The sequence below is a fragment of the Onychostoma macrolepis genome, chromosome 25 (genome assembly GCF_012432095.1).
Source record: "Onychostoma macrolepis isolate SWU-2019 chromosome 25, ASM1243209v1, whole genome shotgun sequence".
NCBI lineage: Eukaryota > Metazoa > Chordata > Actinopteri > Cypriniformes > Cyprinidae > Onychostoma > Onychostoma macrolepis.
In genome coordinates, this window is record NC_081179.1 from 14,634,594 (window position 1) to 14,654,520 (window position 19,927).

At 37.4% G+C, this 19,927-nt stretch overlaps 2 protein-coding genes across 6 annotated transcripts in view; one reads left to right on the forward strand and one right to left on the reverse strand.

Moving 5' to 3' along the window:
- il17rel (interleukin 17 receptor E-like) overlaps positions 1-19,927 on the reverse strand; it is a 46,039-nt gene that overhangs the window by 8,538 nt on the left and 17,574 nt on the right. The window contains exons 1-4 of one of the 2 annotated variants that reach the window (XM_058767680.1): positions 1,823-2,735; positions 952-979; positions 717-857; positions 1-107 (exon numbers count right to left, since the gene is read on the reverse strand). In XM_058767680.1, the coding sequence (XP_058623663.1) occupies positions 1-107; positions 717-857; positions 952-979; positions 1,823-1,927 (381 nt within the window). In that variant the 5' untranslated portion in view covers positions 1,928-2,735. Of the gene's footprint in view, positions 108-716; positions 858-951; positions 980-1,822; positions 2,736-19,927 lie in introns of those variants that run through there. The other variant, XM_058767681.1, reaches the window with a different exon arrangement.
- ube2q2 (ubiquitin-conjugating enzyme E2Q family member 2) lies at positions 6,628-18,376 on the forward strand. 4 transcript variants are annotated; one of them, XM_058767683.1, is made up of 13 exons: positions 6,628-6,963; positions 8,336-8,440; positions 9,509-9,631; positions 9,733-9,789; positions 9,893-10,048; positions 10,292-10,376; positions 14,746-14,806; positions 14,897-14,987; positions 15,090-15,148; positions 15,340-15,388; positions 15,477-15,572; positions 15,653-15,719; positions 15,807-18,376. In XM_058767683.1, exons 1-13 carry the CDS (start codon positions 6,805-6,807, stop codon positions 15,836-15,838), a joined length of 1,140 nt encoding a protein of 379 aa, XP_058623666.1. In that variant the 5' UTR covers positions 6,628-6,804; the 3' UTR covers positions 15,839-18,376. The 4 variants fall into 4 exon arrangements, with proteins under 4 accessions (XP_058623666.1, XP_058623668.1, XP_058623665.1 ...); XM_058767685.1 differs by having other exon boundaries at positions 9,893-10,033; XM_058767682.1 differs by having other exon boundaries at positions 6,629-6,963; positions 9,890-10,048.

Genomic DNA, 19,927 nt, shown 5'->3' on the forward strand with positions numbered 1-19,927 from the left:
CTGTTTTCCTGTGGCTTTTCCTTTGCCAACATGGCCAAAGGTGTAAATCTGGCAATGTCCTATCATCCCTGCAGAATCGGCACATACTGAAACTCCACGAATATCACCTGGAAAACAGGTCGAAACTTTAGGAGAACCGAAGCACATCCGTTTTGTGGGTGGTGCAAAGTGGTGACGTCATTTTGCAGTTTCTCCTTCAATTAATATTTCAGGTTAAATCAATAAGGTAGTAATTACTAAGGCACGTTGTGTTTAGTTAATGATAGACCTTTCAGATTATAGAGTATTTAATTAATAACTTATTGTTGTGAAAGGTTTGGTGTTAGAAAGATGTAGTTGTACTAAGAAGGCAATGTTGTGTCAATGAGTTACCGGAGTATTTGTTTAAATGCAGTGACTTAGGAATGACTCAGTAGGTCTACCAAAGTAATTATAAAGCAATCTAACAGCAGTTGTTGACGATTTTCAGGAGTACTGCACCAGACAAAAGGATACAGTTCACTGAACACACTTTGAACATAGTGGGGTAAGTTGTCACAGTGCAAACACTACAAATTTGTGAAACATACAAATATTATCCAAAAATGAGAGGTATCTAACAGAAATATGAAACCATTTATTACATTTATTAATAAATTGTGTAAACGTATAACATTTAAAACATATACCACATCAAAAGCGTTTCATTCACACAATGTGACCAGAATAATACACACCAGTAGCATTCACTGATGTTCCGATTTTAAGCTGGAGTGAACATTTCCTCCCTTCACATGCCAACACAGTAGACAACATCACATTATTGACCACGGTGCTGCTAACAGGCTGATTCCTGCAGTTAAATGCTGACAGTGGAGCTATAACATTTTAAAAATATATATATTAGGACCATAAATTACTGCATAAATAGACATAAACACAAGACAGTCAGACAAGTAGATAGATACTCACAGTAAGCTCTGGGTTTACACTGTAGACCCTGTTTGTAGAGATCAAAAGGAATATTATTTAAAGCACTAAGCTGAGTCATGATAGTTTAAATTACTTTCCTATTGATGCATGGTCCAGAACTGCTTTATCATTTAACAGGAAATGTGACTGTACTGTAAGGACAGTATAACAAGGGGTTTCCCACTCAGTCCTTAGGAAGTTCCTGGTTGGAGTATATAACAAGCCTAGCAGGCATATGATGTAAGTTTAGTGGATACTCATATCTAATTACAATAATCAACAGAATACAAAAAGTAGTCAAACTTTGTCGATATTGATGACCTAGGTCAGTGAGAGCGGGTTATTTGTGTAGCCTATGTCTGCTTCTGTAAGACTGAGACAAGGTCTTTTTTAATGCATCACATAACTGGCTGGGTTTCATTATTACAGATGATATCATATTTTTATGACTCATAATTTAAACCATGCCAGTAGCCACTTTTCTAACAGAACAGAGAAATAGTTCTCACATAAATAAGTACTGGCTTAATTTGGTTAAATATTAATAAATGCAATTGTCAGCAGGCAAATTTAATTTAATTTAATTTGTCTTTTACAAGTTAAATGTTTTCACTACTGGCAATCTACATATAATTCCAGCATATTATTGTTAAACTTTTGATAATTCAATTATGACTGCAGCAATGTTTTACTCAAGTAATGGCAAGGTAATATCAAGTTTAAAAAAGAGAGAGAAAGATAAATGAAAGACCTTACTAAATTAATCTTTTACAAAACAAACAAAACATTCTAAATTGCAAATTATATTTAGACTACATAAAAAAAATAATAATAATAATAATAATAACAATAAAAAATACAACTGATAAACCTCAGAACAACTCCAAGCACAATCCTGGTTCCTCTCAATCCTGTCCATATGGATCTTGTGGTTCTGGAGGATGAGGAGCAGAAGAAGAAGCGGAAGATTTTTCATGTTCGGACAGTTCTGACACGCGCTGACGTCCCTGTACAAACTTGCTTTGTTGCTGTGAATGACTTACTGTCAGAGTAGGCTATGCAACACTTTGAATATCAAACGGGCATTGACATATAGGCCTAGAGTGAAATTGCTCCCGCCCACTAAAAGATAAAGAGAAAAGAAAGAAAAAAAAGAAGAAGGAAAAAAAAAAACACACAGCAGCTTCCAAAGCCCATCCATGTGTCAATCTATCACCTCTCTCTCTCTCTCTCTCACCTATACTCATAATGGCAATTCAGGAGAATCATCTATAAGAGCACTCAACGCCCCAAACCCCCTAAATGCCCCTAACAGCGCTCTCTGTGGCATTTACTAGTTCATAACGCTCGATTCAAGTTTTATACACACGCTTGTAATAAAGTTTAAAGAAACTGCATAATTGTACAGTTCTGTAGAAACTATATTTGCCGATAGATGGAGACAAATAACAACAGCAGACACGCCTTACGGCTACAAGCGGGAATTTAAACGTGGAGTTCCTACAAAAATACCACAGTTACAACATCATCATTATTATTTTTCTCACGTGTTTTTCTCACGTTCTTATGCCAAACGTTGCATATTTCCAAAAAGTACAAAACATGGATCATTGTCACGGGAGAATTTCAAGTTTCAAGAATTGCAAACAAAAACCAACCGTGTATACAGGTGAGAAACACTTTAATAATAATCATAATAATAATAGTTAAATTATATACCGGTATATGTTATATGCCAGTGCAAGGAGATGTTCATTATACTCAAATTATTTGTAGTCGATCATCCTGAAAATAAAAATAAAAATTAGAATACAGATTTTTTTATTTATTATTATTTATTATGGGTTCTTTTTAAAAAAAAAATTGAAATTGTATTTATTAGAGTTAGCCTTTGACTCAACACGTTGATTTAACAAAGTGGCTCTCCTTCTTTTCTATGATGTTTGTTTTACTTGCTTATTTATTACTCTTTTTCTTCCTGTGATGTTGGTCTCCTTTTTATTAGTTGCTATTTTACAGCACATTAATCAACCCTGTGTTGTTTTAATTGTGCTCTATAAATAGAGTATTAATTATTCAATTATTATTGACACGTATCAAGGTCTTATATTATTTATTTAAAAGAACCCAATGTAGGTAAAAGTCTAAGATATAAAGGCAAGCTTAGATTCCTTTGCGGTTTGTGTACATGTAAAAGATCAGTTAAATAAGAGGGTGCCAGACTGTGTAAGACTTTATATACTAAGATAAGTAGTTTAAAATTGACTACTGTAATGAACTGGAAGCCAATGTAAAGTAGCTTAAATAGGTGTTATATGCTGGTGTTTACGAACACCCATCAATAATCTAGTAGCAGCATTCTGCACTAGTTGTAAGCGAGTTTGCTCACACCTGCATATAGAGAATTACAGTAGTCCAGTCTTACGAAAATAAAAGCATGAATAAGCTTTTCAAAATTGCTGGTTGACAGAAACGGTTTTACCTTAGCTAGTAATCTCAAATGAAAGAAACAAGACTTAACCACCGAGTTAATCTGTTTATCAAATTTCAGAGAGACATCAAACTGAACCCCAAGATTTTTAACTACCGATTTACAGAAAGGAGCCAAGTTCCCCAAATCAGAGAGGACTTGAGACTCAGAGTTTCCAAACCAAATTACCTTGGTCTTACTTTCATTTAAATTTTAAAATTTGCTGACATCCATAGTTTAACTTCATGCAAACAATTTAGTAGAGATGTAATTGTCCTCTTGTCCTGTTTCCGTAAAGGTAGATACACCTGATACACAATCCTCAGCAAAACAATGAAAAGAAACTCCATGCCTTTGAAAAATAGAACCCAAGGGCAGCATATACAGTAAGAACAAGATTGGACCAAGAATTGAACCTTGGGGAACACCACAATTCAATGGAGCAGATTTAGAATAAGACTGACTGATATTAACTGAAAAGAATGATTTCTGAAGGATTATGTGACACTGAAGACTGGAGTAATGATGCTGAAAATTCAGCCCCGTGTCACAGAAATAAATTATATTTTAAAGTATATTAAGATAGAAAACTGTTTTTTTGTTTTTTTTATTGCAATAATATTTCACAAAATAATTTTTTTCCCCTGTATTTTTGATCAAATAGATACAGCTTTGATGAGCAGGAGAAACGTCTTTAAAAAAAACATTAAAAATCTACTGATCCCAAACTTTTGAGCGGCAGTGTCTATGTACAGTCATGGCCAAAAATATCGGCACCCTTGGTAAATATGATCAAAGAAAATTAATTAAAATTAGGTCATTGTTAATCCTTTTGATCTTTTATTAATAATATTAACAAAAATTTTACCTTTTTATTGGATAATAAGAATTTAAAATTGGGGGAATTTTATTATGAAATAAATGTTTTTCTCTAATACACGTTGACCACAATTAACGGCACCCTTTTATTCAATACATTTTGAAACCTCCATTTGCCAGTTTAACAGCTCTAAATGTTCTCCTATAATGCCTGATGAGGTTAGAGATCACCTGACAAGAGATCAGAGACCATTCCTTCATCCAGAATCACTCCAGACCCTTTAGATGCCCAGCTCCATGTTGGTGCTTCCTCTCTTCAGTTCACCACTCATTTTCTACAGGGTTCAGGTCAGAGGACTGGAATGGCCAGCAGAAGCTTGGTTTTGTGCTCAGTGACCCATTTTTGTGTTGTTTTTGAGGTTTGTGTTTGGATTATTGTACGGTTGGAAGATCCAAACATGGCCCATTATAAGATTTCTAACAGAGTCAGTCACTTATTGATTTTTTTATCTGTTGGTATTTGATAGAATCAGTGATGCCATGTGTCTAAACAAGATTTCCAGGACCTCCAGCAGAAATATAGGCCCACAACATCAAACATACAGCGGTATATTTCATTACACATGGGGTACTTTTTATCCCTGTGTTCACCAAACCCATCTTGAGTGTTTGCTCATTTTTTAGTTTCATCTGACCAGAAGCCAGTCCCATTTGAAGTTCCAGTCGTGTCTGATAACTGAATATGCTGAAGTTTGTTTTTGGACGAGCGAGGAGAATTTTTCTTGAAACCCTCCCGAACAACATGTGGTGATGTAGGGGCTGTTTGACAATTTTTTTTAAGGTTTTCTGACCCCGAAACACAACTATTTTCTGCAATTCTCCAGCTGTGGTCCTTGGAGAGTCTTTAGCCACTCAAACTCTCCTTCTCACCGTGCATTAGGACGATATAGACACACGTCCTCTTCCAGGCAATTGCATAACATTATGTTGATTGGAAATTCTTAATTATTGCCCTGATGGTGGAAATGGGAATTTTCACTTAGGGCTGTGACGGTCACCGTGACAACCGCGTCACAGAGGTGGTCAGTTGTCACCGCGGTTGTCTATTGCCACCGGCGGTAGTGCACGTGACATCACACACTCTATAACAAGCATAACACAAAGTTTTGTATACAAGTGTAATAGCCTAACAGTAACAGTTGCAACTTGTTTTATTTAGACTATAAATCTATAGACTATAAACTATAAACCGTGTCTAAATTGGACGCCACGTCGCAACACAACAGGTTGTGTCTGTCTACAGGACATTTGAACTTTGTGTCAGCACGTCATCAATAGGACGAAGCAGTTTACTGTGAGGGATTTGTCGTGTCGTATCGTGCCGCATCTAGTGTAGACAGCATCACTGATTATAATGGGTTCTCGCCGCGCTGCTCGCTTGAGGTAGACAGGGTGTATTTAACTTTCTTATTTAAGGCTACTTTCCTATATAACTGTATTATTTCTTTGATATTTATTTTAGTGATTTGCAGGCTGAGTGTTAAAATAAAAAATCTGGCACGTCACACCGCTCTATAGCTCTTTTCTTAAAGCCACTTCACTAATTTGTGAAGCTCAATTATCTTTTGCTGCACATCAGAAATATATTATTTGGTTTTTGTCATTGTGATGGATGATTAAGGGAATTTGGGCTTTTAATTCTGTGAACCAGGAAGCCATGGCTGGGTAATTTCATGTTCATAATCACCCTGGAGTGCCAAAAATTGTGAATATGAATGGGAATATACTTACTCATAAGAATTTCTAGGGGTGCCAATAACTGTGGCCAATGTGTATTAGAGAAAAACATTTATTTCATAATGATATCCCCCCCCCCCATTTTAAATTCTTATTATCCAATGATAATTAGATTTTTGTGAATTTTTAAAATAAAAGATCAAAAGGATTAACAATGCAGATTAATTTCCACAGCCTTCTTTGATCATATTTACCAAGGGTGCCGATATTTTTGGCCATGACTGTATACACTATAAGATCTTATTTTTAGGGGTAATTATTTCTAGTTGATCAACCTGAAAAATAATAAATATTAAGGATAATTATAATATAGCTCTTAATTTATTATTATTATTATTATTGATGATGATGATGATAACAACAACAACCATAATAATAATAATAATAATAATAATAATAATAAGTATTATTATTATTGTTATTATTCATGATGGTCGACCAGAAAAAAAGATGACACGCATGTGAGTATGAAACGAAACCAACAGCATCCCATGTAGATTCTGATCACTCCTGGCCCCTCGAACATTATTTTTTGGCGGGCGTTGTTTTCTCGTCTCTCCCCTGCTTTCAGTGCTGCTCTCTCTCTCTCTCTCCACCCCCTCTTTGTTGTTTCTCTCCTCCAGCCTCTGCTGCACACACACACACACACACACACACACACACTATCTCTCTCTCTCTCTCTCTCTCTCGCTGGATCAGCTGCGCGCTCGCAGTAGTCTGTGCGTCCCTTCCCCCCGCGGCCTGGCTGCTGATGAGATGAGTGGAAGATGTCGGTGTCGGGGCTGAAGGCCGAATTAAAGTTCCTGGAGTCAATTTTTGACCCAAACCATGAGCGATTCAGAATAATCGACTGGAAGCCCGATGAACTGAGCTGCCAGTTTAATGTGACGGGAGAAAAGCTGCTGATTATTCACTGCAACATCACGGTAAGATTCATCAGCCGTGTGTAGCTTACAGGCGAACAAGACAAGGCCGAGTGAAACAACACCACCCACAACCCCTTTTGACTCGAATAAAGCCATCTTATTGCGAATAAACCATGTATGACCAGGATCGATTATATCCTCAGATAGATGTCAAAACCACAGCTAAACAAGTATGTATTACTGCTAGTACGAGCTACATTTAGCCTGCTAACGTTAGTTGATTAGCTAACAAAGTTAACTGCGTTTGCTGTCTCTTTAACTTTATTAGCTAAACAAACTCTCTAGATAATATTCAGGTTTGCTCCGTCATATCAAATATAAGTTTAAATAAAACATAAAGGGGTTGTTTTATTCCGCGTCGGTGGGATTTTGCTGTTGAGTTAGTTGGCAGGTAATTAGCTTGTGTGCTAATTTAGCTAAGCGGATACTTCTGCTAGCTAAACGACGTTTCGGACAAAATATGTTTTTTGGTCTTGCCAAGCCGACTTTGAGATGCTATTTTGGAATATATATATATAGCGTAACAAAACATTTTATGGGTATAAACAGCTAGTTATTATGTTGGCTAGCTAATTTAGCAAAGATTAGCTGGTTTCCCCGAAGTTCTTCATTTCGCGAGGCCTCTTAAGAAATTCGTAGATTTTAAACGACACAATTGCATATTCAGTTAAATCTATCGTGATTTGTTACAAAGTAACTGTTGGCGTAATTTGTAGCAGCTATCGTAACGTGTAATAGGTGGTATTAGCAATATTAGCACATTTTCAAACTTAGTATTTGAGCAATTCCTGCATTTTCACAGCTTTTAATGGACAAAATGTGCACGTAAATAAAGTGTGTATTAACTGTACTACATTATGAAGAAGGCGTACAGTGTCTATAAAAGCATACTGCAAAACGACGCCGCTGCTGTTTTGTTGTTATTGAGGCCAGTTAGTTTATGTCTGAGCTTCTGTCTTGATGTTTGAGGTGCTGTAAGGTCAGTATGTGGTCCTGACAAGCAGAAGCAAATCACATCGCCATCATTTTGGCTCTCCTTCGACGGGAGACTCAGTGATGGGAGGAGATTTCTAACTAGTGGATGGGAACATAATGTTCACATGATTTTACATGGAAACTCGTCAGCTGTGTCACGCATGTCTCTGAAATAAACAGCACTGCACAGATCTGCCATGGTCTCTTCTGGGTTTTTGTTAGAAGAGAGAACCTGCAGAGTTTGGTTTCATTCATTGGTTTGGCAGATGGTAATGTGGCTGCTTATCATGCAAGTAGCTCAACGGATCCGCTCAGACTTTAGTAACCTTGTGGAAGGACAAAGGGTTTTGATACACTTCTGAAGATGCTGATGTTGTAACTCTTGATATTTTCATAGGAGTCTTACCCTTCAACCCCACCAATATGGTTTGTTGATTCAGATGACCCAAGTCTGACTGAAGTCCTTGAACGACTAGAGGATGTCAGAAGAGGCAATACTTTGGTAAGGAGGTGTTAACTCTCTCTGAAATTGTAATGAGATGTGATCTTCAAAATAAAGCACAAAATAAATATTTTAATGTACACAAGTTTAAAAGTTTGGGGTCAGTAAGATGTTTTTTATTGAAACATACTTCAAACATATACTGAACTTATGTTCAGCAAAGATGAATTAAATCGATCAAGTAAACACTTTTACATTGTTTCAAAGAATCTACTTTAAATACACTGTTCATCTGAAGCAGCACAGTTGTTTTTGTCATTGATAATAATAATAGAATATGTTTCTTGAGCAGCAAATCAGCATATGAGAATCATTTCTGAAGGATCTTGTGACACTTATGACTAAAGTAATGATGCTGAAAATCCAGCTTGATCGTCACAGGAATAAGTTACATTTTAAAATATATGAAAAAATAATATTTAACAATATTATTGTTTTTACTGTATTTTTGTCAAGTAAAAGCAGACTTGGTGAGCACGAATCTTCTTTAAAAACAAACAAACACAAAATATTACTGAGCCCAAACTTTTGAATGGTAGTGTATATGCTTTAGTCAGAATTGATCATTTTGATTACAATATCAAGGGAAATAATCAGCAATTATTGACATCTTTGTCCATATCCATGAATTTAATCAAAAAATACATTCAACTTGCACCTTTTTGATTGTAGCATTAAAATGCAAAACGTTTTTAAAAACATTTTTGAGATTATTAATAATGATCAAAATGTGTATACAGTTGTAAGGAATATGGTTTTTTATATATATATAAATTTGTGACATTTTTATTAACAAACTGTTATTATAAATGGTATAAAATTGTTTATTTTTCTTTATCATGGACTATCTTATTTGGCATTGTTCCAAATATGTGGCATAATCTTGCAGCCCTAATCCATAATGAACCCAAATCCATGTTTTGGTCAGGATGAAGCTTTTTTTCTCACATTATTTTATATGCAACCCAATGTATGATAGTAGATTAATGGTTTTATACAAGTTAGCGGTTAAAAAGTTGGCCCGTTTTTGTTACTTACCATTTGTTACCACTTTTCCTCCTTATGCAGCTCCTACAGCAGCTGAAAAGGCTGATCTGTGATTTATGCCGACTCTATAACCTGCCCCAGCATCCTGATGTGGAGATGCTGGATCAGCCACTTCCTGCTGGACCCATCAGTCAAGACAAGAAGGTAGCCCAAATCAGCACAGACCTACATAGTCTTATTATACTCCTTCCTTTTCCTGTTCCCGGTGTGAGCTGATGCAAGCTTTTTGTCCTTGTTCTTCCCAGCATGGAACAACAGATGAAGTGACATCAGAAGAAGAGGAGGAAGAGGAAATGGCAGAGGTATTAAGCCTTAGGGGATGCGATGGGTTCCTCATGACTCAAGTTATGACGAGAAGACTAGTTGATACCTAACACTTTCTTTTGTTTGTTGCTGTGGCAGCAGGATATTGAAGATCTAGACCACTATGATATGAAAGAGGAGGAACCGGTCGATGGGAAAAAGTCAGAGGACGATGGCATCGAGAAAGAGAATCTGGCCATTCTGGAGAAAATCCGCAAGAACCAGAGGCAGGACCACTTGAACGTAAGTGTCCATTCGGTAAGGTACCTTTTTATACAACTTTGGGGTTGGGTGGAGCAATATTGGTTTTATTGATGCAGTATAGTGATCTCATCTCTTTAAGATGTATAATACAATGCAATAAGCACATTTTTATTTGTAAATAGGGTCAGCTTTTTTCTATTTGTGAAGTCTGTAATTTATCCACTGAAGAATAATTTAAAAGATTGTTCCTTGCATTGCTGCATATGTTCCCTTAATGCTTCATTGTTGGTCTCGTAGGGTGCTGTGTCCGGTTCAGTTCAGGCCTCTGACCGCCTCATGAAGGAACTCAGGGAGATCTATAGATCACAGAGTTATAAGACAGGTAATTTTAGTTCAAATACAGCATTGACTTTTCCATATGTTTGTTCCAAACCTAATGAGCTGCCTACATAGGCTGCTGCCTTTTAAGGAGCATCTTCACTGTTATGGCAGTTCCTTTGGCCTTTGATTTCCCCGGTAACGGCTCTAATCAAATAAGCGCTGTGCTCACAAACGCTACATTATCAGACATTACAGTAAAGATGAAATGAAAATGACATTGAAGCTTTTCAGAAGACGGTCTGTTCTTTTAAAAAAAAAACATTTATATAAAAACACTTTAATTTTTAAAGCATTTTAAAAATTAACTTGAAAGCATTTTAATTTTGAAACGTGCAGTGCTTAGATTATTCAATGAAGCATAAGCCTTTTGGACAATGTATTTGTGGTGGTCAGTTTTGATATTGTGACAAGTTCACACATATTACACAGCCTGCTGCTCATAACTGCTTAACAGTGCACTGGTCACGAGCGATGACATCCCACACTCACCTTTCATGAGGAAAGTTAACGTGCACGTTATAATCAGCCCAGAAGTTTCGTCTGAATTGCACGCATTTCTACTTTCACATGCAAATGACTTGTTGCACTTATGAATGTGATAACTTTCCAGCATCAATTCTAGTAGGGTAACCTATGAGCCTGCCTTATATAAATCGGCTTGATTTGCAGCACAATCAGCTGATGCTGTTTAATTAAAAAATGCCAAAAATCGGCCCGATTAATCAGATTGATCGGTCGACCTCTAATCATGCGAGATGTCAACTTTTCAGTCTTGTATTGGCAAATTTCTGCTTCTCACCGCTGATTAACGATGGTTTTAGAGGACAATTACTCATCATCGCCCCCTGTCGTTTTAAAGAATAGTACTACGGCGAACGCAACAAGTATAAACGTCTCATTCGTTTGGGGAGGTGTGTGCGCAGTCAGCAGTATAAACAAGAATTTAGGCAGTTGCCATGAACCAATGGTAATTTGAAGGCATTTACCAGCTTTGGTTTTGAACTCCATACGAACTTCGGTTGGCATGATTTTGTTGGAAATGACACCAGTTGGTTCATTGGTTTCATTTGAAGTATACAGGTGCTGGTCATATAATTAGAATATCATCAAAAAGTTGATTTATTTCACTAATTCTATTCAAAAAGTGAAACTTGTATATTATATTCATTCATTACACACAGACTGATATTTCAAATGTTTATTTCTTTTAATTTTGATGATTATAACTGACAACTAAGGAAAATCCCAAATTCAGTATCTCAGAAAATTAGAATATTACTTAAGACCAATACAAAGAAAGGATTTTTAGAAATCTTGGCCAACTGAAAAGTATGAACATGAAAAGTATGAGCATGCTCTCAATACTTAGTTGGGGCTCCTTTTGCCTGAATTACTGCAGCAATGCGGCGTGGCATGGAGTCGATCAGTCTGTGGCACTGCTCAGGTGTTATGAGAGCCCAGGTTGCTCTGATAGTGGCCTTCAGCTCTTCTGCATTGTTGGGTCAGGCATATCGCATCTTCCTCTTCACAATACCCCATAGATTTTCTATGGGGTTAAGGTCAGGCGAGTTTGCTGGCCAATTAAGAACAGGGATACCATGGTCCTTAAACCAGATACTGGTTGCTTTGGCACTGTGTGCAGGTGCCAAGTCCTGTTGGAAAATGAAATCTGCATCTCCATAAAGTTTGTCAGCAGCAGGAAGCATGAAGTGCTCTAAAACGTCCTGGTATATGGCTGCGTTGACCTTGGACCTCAGAAAACACAGTGGACCAACACCAGCAGATGACATGGCACCCCAAACCATCACTGACTGTGGAAACTTTACACTGGACCTCAAGCAACGTGGATTGTGTGCCTCTCCCCTCTTCCTCCAAACTCTGGGACCCTGATTTCCAAAGGAAATGCAAAATTTACTATCATCAGAGAACATAACTTTGGACCACTCAGCAGCAGTCCAGTCCTTTATGTCTTTAGCCCAGGCGAGACGCTTCTGACGCGGTCTGTTGTTCAAGAGTGGCTTGACACAAGGAATGCGACAGCTGAAACCCATGCCTTGCATACGCCTGTGCGTAGTGGTTCTTGAAGCACTGACTCCAGCTGCAGTCCACTCTTTGTGAATCTCCCCCACATTTTTGAATGGGTTTTGTTTCACAATCCTCTACAGGGTGCGGTTATCCCTATTGCTTGTACACTTTTTTTCTACCACATCTTTTCCTTCCCTTCGCCTCTCTATTAATGTGCTTGGACACAGAGCTCTGTGAACAGCCAGCCTCTTTTGCAATGACCTTTTGTGTCTTGCCCTCCTTGTGCAACGTGTCAATGGTCGTCTTTTGGACAACTGTCAAGTCAGCAGTCTTCCCCATGATTGTGTAGCCTACAGAACTAGACTGAGAGACCATTTAAAGGCCTTTGCAGGTGTTTTGAGTTAACTAGCTGATTACAGTGTGGCACCAGGTGTCTTCAATATTGAACCTTTTCACAATATTCTAATTTTCTGAGATACTGAATTTGGGATTTTCCTTGGTTGTCAGTTATAATCATCAAAATTAAAAGAAATAAACATTTGAAATATATAGTGGGGCAAAAAAGTATTTAGTCAGCCACCAATTGTGCAAGTTCTCCCACTTAAAAAGATGAGAGGCCTGTAATTTTCATCATAGGTATACCTCAACTATGAGAGACAAAATGAGAAAAATCACATTGTAGGATTTTTAAAGAATTAATTGGTAAATTCCTCGGTAAAATAAGTATTTGGTCACCTACAAACAAGCAAGATTTCTGGCTCTCACAGACCTGTAACTTCTTCTTTAAGAGGCTCCTCTGTCCTCCACTCGTTACCTGTATTAATGGCATCTGTTTGAACTCGTTATCAGTATAAAAGACACCTGTCCACAACCTCAAACAGTCCAACTCAAAACTCCACCATGGCCAAGACCAAAGAGCTGTCAAAGGACACCAGAAACAAAATTGTAGACCTGCACCAGGCTGGGAAGACTGAATCTGCAATAGGTAAGCAGCTTGGTGTGAAGAAATCAACTGTGGGAACAATTATTAGAAAATGGAAGACATACAAGACCACTGATAATCTCCCTCGATCTGGGGCTCCACGCAAGATCTCACCCCACAGGGTCAAGAACTGTGAGCAAAAATCCCAGAACGAATGACCTGCAGAGAGCTGGGACCAAAGTAACAAAGGCTACCATCAGTAACGCACTGCGCCGCCAGGGACTCGAATCCTGCAGTGCCAGACGTGTCCCACTGCTTAAGCCAGTACATGTCCGGCCCGTCTGAAGTTTGCTAGAGAGCATTTGGATGATCCAGAAGAGGATTGGGAGAATGTCATATGGTCAGATGAAACCAAAATAGAACTTTTTGGTAAAAACTCAACTTGTCGTGTTTGGAGGAGAAAGAATGCTGAGTTGCATCCAAAGAACACCATACCTACTGTGAAGCATGGGGTGGAAACATCATGCTTTGGGGCTGTTTTTCTGCAAAGGGACCAGGACGACTGATCCGTAAACGAAAGAATGAATGGGGCCATGTATCGTGAGATTTTGAGTGAAAACCTCCTTCCATCAGCAAGGGCATTGAAGATGAAACGTGGCTGGGTCTTTCAGCATGACAATGATCCCAAACACACCGCCCGGCAACGAAGGAGTGGCTTCGTGAAGCATTTCAAGGTCCTGGAGTGGCCTAGCCAGTCTCCAGATCTCAACCCCATCGAAAATCTTTGAGGGAGTTGAAAGTCCGTGTTGCCCAGCGACAGCCCCAAAACATTACTGCTCTAGAGGAGATCTGCATGGAGGAATGGGCCAAAATACCAGCAACAGTGTGTGAAAACCTTGTGAAGACTTACAGAAAACGTTTGACCTCTGTCATTGCCAACAAAGGGTATATAACAAAGTATTGAGATGAAATTTTGTTATTGACCAAATACTTATTTTCCACCATAATTTGCAAATAAATTCTTTAAAAATCCTACAATGTGATTTTTATACCTATGATGAAAATTACAGGCCTCTCATATCTTTTTAAGTGGGAGAACTTGCACAATTGGTGGCTGACTAAATACTTTTTTGCCCCACTGTATCAGTCTGTGTGTAATGAATGAATATAATATACAAGTTTCACTTTTTGAATGGAATTAGTGAAATAAATCAACTTTTTGATGATATTCTAATTATATGACCGGCACCTGTATAAGGGCCTTAATTTGCCTACCTTTTGCTACTGCTACTTTTGTCAAGAGTGCGCATGTGATGCCTAAAACTGTTTTGGAACACATTTCTTAGTTTCCATTATTTTTATCTTGGTTCAGGACTGTTACAGATCTGTCTGATCTGTTTGTTTACTATTCTGTCTGTTCCAGGTATCTATTCAGTGGAGTTAGTCAATGATAGCCTGTATGAGTGGCATGTCAAGTTAAGGACGTAAGTATGGTTGCATAACATGAAATACCATGTGGGCTGATGATAGTTTTAGTGTTCGGATCTTTAAAATCATTCTCATGTTTTTTTAAGGGTTGACCCAGACAGTCCGTTACACAGCGACTTGCAGGTTTTGAAGGAAAAAGAAGGCATGGACTACATTCTGCTCAATTTCTCTTATAAAGTTAGTGTTGTTTTCTTTGTTGTACAAAAATACTGATTAAGATAATTTGATTGAAAAAAGATTATGCAACTGAGTTTCTGTTTTCTTGCTTGCTGATGGCAGGATAACTTTCCTTTTGATCCTCCCTTTGTACGGGTTGTGTCTCCTGTCCTGTCTGGAGGGTGAGCATGAGACATTTTTCCTAGTAAATAAGTCAGACTAACCTTTCTATGTCAGTAAAAAGTAAAAATTTTATTATATTTGATGGATGATTATATTTTTTCCCCAGAGAATAACATAAATTGATGTATTGTGAATAATGCTGTCTTTTAAAGAGATGTGGGTAATTCTGTTTTTTTTTTTTCTTATCTAGCTATGTTCTTGGAGGAGGAGCCTTGTGTATGGAGCTACTTACAAAACAGGTTCGAATTCTCTTAGAATTTTTTTAGGTTTGCACATTAAAATAATGAAAGCAATCCGAAATAATTAAATATAAATTTGATCTCATAGGGATGGAGCAGTGCCTACTCAATAGAGTCAGTCATCATGCAAATTAACGCCACCTTAGTCAAAGGGAAAGCCAGAGTGCAGTTCGGCGCAAATAAGGTTTGTTCGACCTCATGATCAAAAACAAAAAAAATATTTGCCTGCAGAAATGTTGACCCTTTCCCTTTTGTTTTGTGCAGAATCAATACAATCTTGCCAGAGCACAACAGTCATATAAATCATTGGTTCAGATTCATGAAAAGAACGGTAGGTGGAGAAACCGTAAAACGAGATGCAGAATTGATGCACTTTGAACTGTTCTCAGAAGTTTTGTTTCTCATGTTTTTCCTCTAGGCTGGTACACACCTCCTAAAGAAGATGGCTAGGAAAAGCATTGATCTGCTTGCACACTGCAAACATGGGATATCTGGTCAAACCTTTGCTTTATTTTTCTAATGTTTTCACCTCTTCAGCTTGAGTATGATGCCCCCTCGTGTAAGTGGAAGCCATCGGGGAAACGTTTGCCCTCTCGCTGTCTGGAATGCTCAGAAATTTGCATCGTCCTTTATCTTCTGCAAGGCTGGACTCTTTGACCAGATCCTGTGATGTCTGGATTTCTGTCTGTTTCTCATGCTCTCTTTCTCTCTCTCATCTATTGTCTTCTATACTGATGGGACATTCAGAGCCTTGGTACTAATAAGGCATCTAACATGGCGTTTCGAAATGGTGTGATCAGAGAAAGATTTTTTTTTTCTCTCTCTCTTCTTTTTGTTGCTTCCTCACTTTTACTGGAGCATGGCTCTGTTCAGGATTATTACATAGATGGAGATGCTCAATGAAGATGCTGGATCTGATCCTCTCTGTCTGCTTTTAAAGGACGTTCTTACGGCCATGGACTTTAAATGGTGGTTTACTGAACTTAAAACAGGATATGGATGCAACTAGAGACAATGTGAAGACAATGTGCCACTGCTCTTGTATCTATAGAGACTTTTTTCCCCCTCATGCATTCTGAGTTAACATGTACTGGTACATTTAATGCCGATGTCGTCAAAGAATCGTTACTTGCCACAATTATATGCGTAAGCTTCCTAAGCAACCCTTATGTTAATGATAACGGCGAGGACGAGAGGAAGGGGCACTTATACGACTCTAGCCCCAGATCTCGTTTTTTCCAACTAAGGATGAATTCCACTCAGTTTCCTTGTGCTCGCTTTTAGCATGTGGCTGATCTGACCAATAATGGACAAATGCGAGCTTTGGCTTTGAAAAAGCGAAGCGGAGCTAGCCGTCACTCCGTAGTTGAACAGAGCTCCACTTGTATACTTGTAAATGGATTTGAGGCGTCTTAAATGTGGTGTTTATGTGAAGTGGGGGAATTATCAGAGTTGTTTTCACATGAAGACTTGGGGACTCGAAATGGGGAAAAAGGTTGATGTTTCTCAAAATAACGGGGGTAATATCTTAAAAATTGTATTTATATAAGTGATATGAACATAACTTGTTTTTTTTTGTTGTTTTTTTTGTTCCCACCCTTATAATTGCCATTTGCATAATTTCTGCTCCATTAAAAAAAATAAAATAAATAAAAACAGCTGTTACAGATTGAGACATTTGAGGTTTACATTACTAATGGACCTCTCACGATCAGCAGTACTTAAACTTAGAGTTTGCTGTCAGTTTCATTTTGTGAGCATTGATGGATTAAAAGAGCGCAAATAATACTTTTCTCATAGCACAACACTACAAGAGCACTGTTTCTTTCCATGCCTGATGGACAATTCTCACAATACTCAAGGCGTTGTTTATTTTACCTCTTGGATCTGAACGTCCAGTATAAAGTCTTAAGAATGGTCAATGTATTCATGGCGAAAGAGAGCTTGTCAAAATACACCATACCTCCCTGCTTTTTTTTTTTTTTGTCTTTGTTTTGCAGTGTATTATAAAAAGTGGCTGTCGAAGACTCGTGCATGTGAAGGCGTCTCACATTTTTCATTGAAAACTCAGGAAAATCCATTCTGTTTGAAAACCTTTTTTGGTCCGTTTGCTCTACCTATCCACTTTAAGAACCTTCTGTAGTTCCTGAAAGCATAGAAAAAAATTTTAACAGCTTCCCGTGGTCGCTGTTTAGTATTTTATGATGGGGCTTGGTTTCATTGTAAGAAGTGTTAAAGGCCAATGGTGATTAGATAACTCTGGCTATAAAAATGTTAAGTGCTCAGTCGAACGTAACTTATGCTTTTGTTGTTGTTTCTCACCCCTCTGACTTCAACTTTCAGTTGTAAATATTTTGGGACATTTGGGTTTAGTATTTGCACAGAATGTTGTAATTGTGCCTCTTGGATCAGTCCTGAGTTTGAACTTCATCCCATAACAGGCAGGCTTTTGGATATGTATATTTTTAACATGGATGCAAATGTAATCTTTTACTCCAGTCACATGTAAATGTAATTCAAGAGAGCCACTGCAGCAGGAATGTCTTGAATAACTCAAGTATCTGCTTTGCAAGTTATTGCTGCTGTCTTGTTTCAGAAATGTGCTTGGTGTTGGGTTTTCAATGGTGAGATTTGAAAAAGTAGACCTCTCTGAATGGTGTTTCCGCAGAGGTTTATTCATCTCAATAAGTACATCTGCGTTCGAATTGTTGACCTGGGCTTGTCGGCATTGACCAAGGTTTCTGTAACTGATGTGTCTTTCTTCTGTTTCTTTGTTTTGTTTTGTTTTCTTCACACTGAACATGAACCTCACCGTAACCAATAATAGAACTCGTCTCTGGTGCCATCTCATGGAATGGTTCTTGAAGCTCACACTGTTGGCATGCTTTCTGGGTTTTTTTGTTAGGTTTTTCCATTACAACAGAATTTTGACCATGTACAGTATATTTGTAAACTTGCATCAAGTTTATGAATAAAGAATTTTACGAGGAGCTTGTTGGGGTATCTGTGAGTGTTTTGATTGATGCATTCAATAACTGAAATTTTCATTAAAGGGGTAGTTCACCCAAAAATGAAAATTCTGTCCTTATGTTGTTCCAAACCTGTATGACCTTTGTTCATCTTCGGAACACAAATGCAGATATTTTTGGTGAAAAATAATGACTTCATATAACAATTTCTGCTCTTCCGTGTCAGTTTTCGATGCATGTTCACGACAGTACCACTACTTATGCATGTGCATTCCTCTGCTTGCAAACAAGGCATGCTTCATGGTACTATTGAAGTCTGACACGGAAGAGAGGAAGTTGTTGAATAAACTCGATATTTTTGTTTTCTTTGCACACAAAGTATTCTCGTAGCTTCATAACGTTACAGTTCGCTTAACTTATTTTTTTTACAGTGTATGCAGGGCCAGAAAGCTCTTGGATTTCATCAAAAATACCTTAATTTGTGTTCCAAAGATGAACAAAGGTCTTATCTTATTACGAGATTTCTGTGCCGCCACAGAGGATGTGTTAAATTGGACATTAAGCCTTGATATTAGAGGTAGTACCATAAGAAAAGCCAAAAAACTAGAAACACAAAATTGCCATGCGCATGTAAATGGTTTTTCGAAGGCACAAAAACGTTTCTTGTGTGCAGATGACTCTACTATGCACCAAATATAAAGCTTATATTGTTAAATATAAGTTAAAAATGTTGTGAAAATCTAAAGAGAGTTTTGGAAATTTAAGTCTGGAAAAGTATTGAATTTTGAAATGGAAAATGTGTAGGACCCTGTAAATACAAACATGGGGAAAAAAAAAAACTTGACGTTGCTTATTTTTTTAATAGAAATTTGCAGCAACTCAATTTTGAAGTATAAAATGTATTTTCTGTGTATAAAGTTATGCTGTTTAAGGTAAAATGTATCCATTCTGTCTCTAGTTTGCTGGGTAAACATTAACATGAATGGCTCTGGCTGGTAGTTTACCACAAGATTTCATCATGGCTGTGGGATTGGGACTTCACATTACAACACATTATGAAATTATCACAGATCACTCTTTTAAAATATGTAATTAACATTGTCACCAAAGTGTGGCTTAAGGCTTTTCTTGACTTGTTAGCTGATCTGTTTATTTTAGTTATAAGGGTTTAATTTAGAGTCAGTACAAGTCACACGTTTGCTTTAAAAACACATTATCCCTGGCAGCTACAAGAATTACTGCTGTTAATGAGAAGTCAGTGCTACTAAAAGTTATTCAGCTGTGATGTTGATGTGTGCACATATTTGAGATTTTAAGAATTACAAATGCCCACAACTAGTAACTGAAAAATTTTAACGCCCTTGATGACTTTAAATATTATCCAACCGTCAGTGTGAATCTGTTTATGGCACTGCTGCTGTTGGCACATTTTTTTTTTTACATTATAGGATGCCAGGTATATTTATAGTATTTTGAGAGATAAATGAAAATGCAAGCTGCAACTTCCCTAATGTTAGTCATGGTTTAAAGTTTGTCAAAATGGAAGATTATATGAATTGAAATTATAATT

What these genes read in the sequence shown, in the direction of transcription:
- ube2q2 (XM_058767682.1), top strand. Translation starts at nt 6,805, where the DNA reads ATGTCGGTGTCGGGGCTGAAGGCCGAATTAAAGTTCCTGGAGTCAATT. An exon ending in TTATTCACTGCAACATCACG is followed by an intron (nt 6,964 to 8,335) that starts GTAAGATTCATC and finishes ATATTTTCATAG; the next exon opens with GAGTCTTACCCTTCAACCCC. An exon ending in TGAACGTAAGTGTCCATTCG is followed by an intron (nt 10,049 to 10,291) that starts GTAAGGTACCTT and finishes TTGGTCTCGTAG; the next exon opens with GGTGCTGTGTCCGGTTCAGT.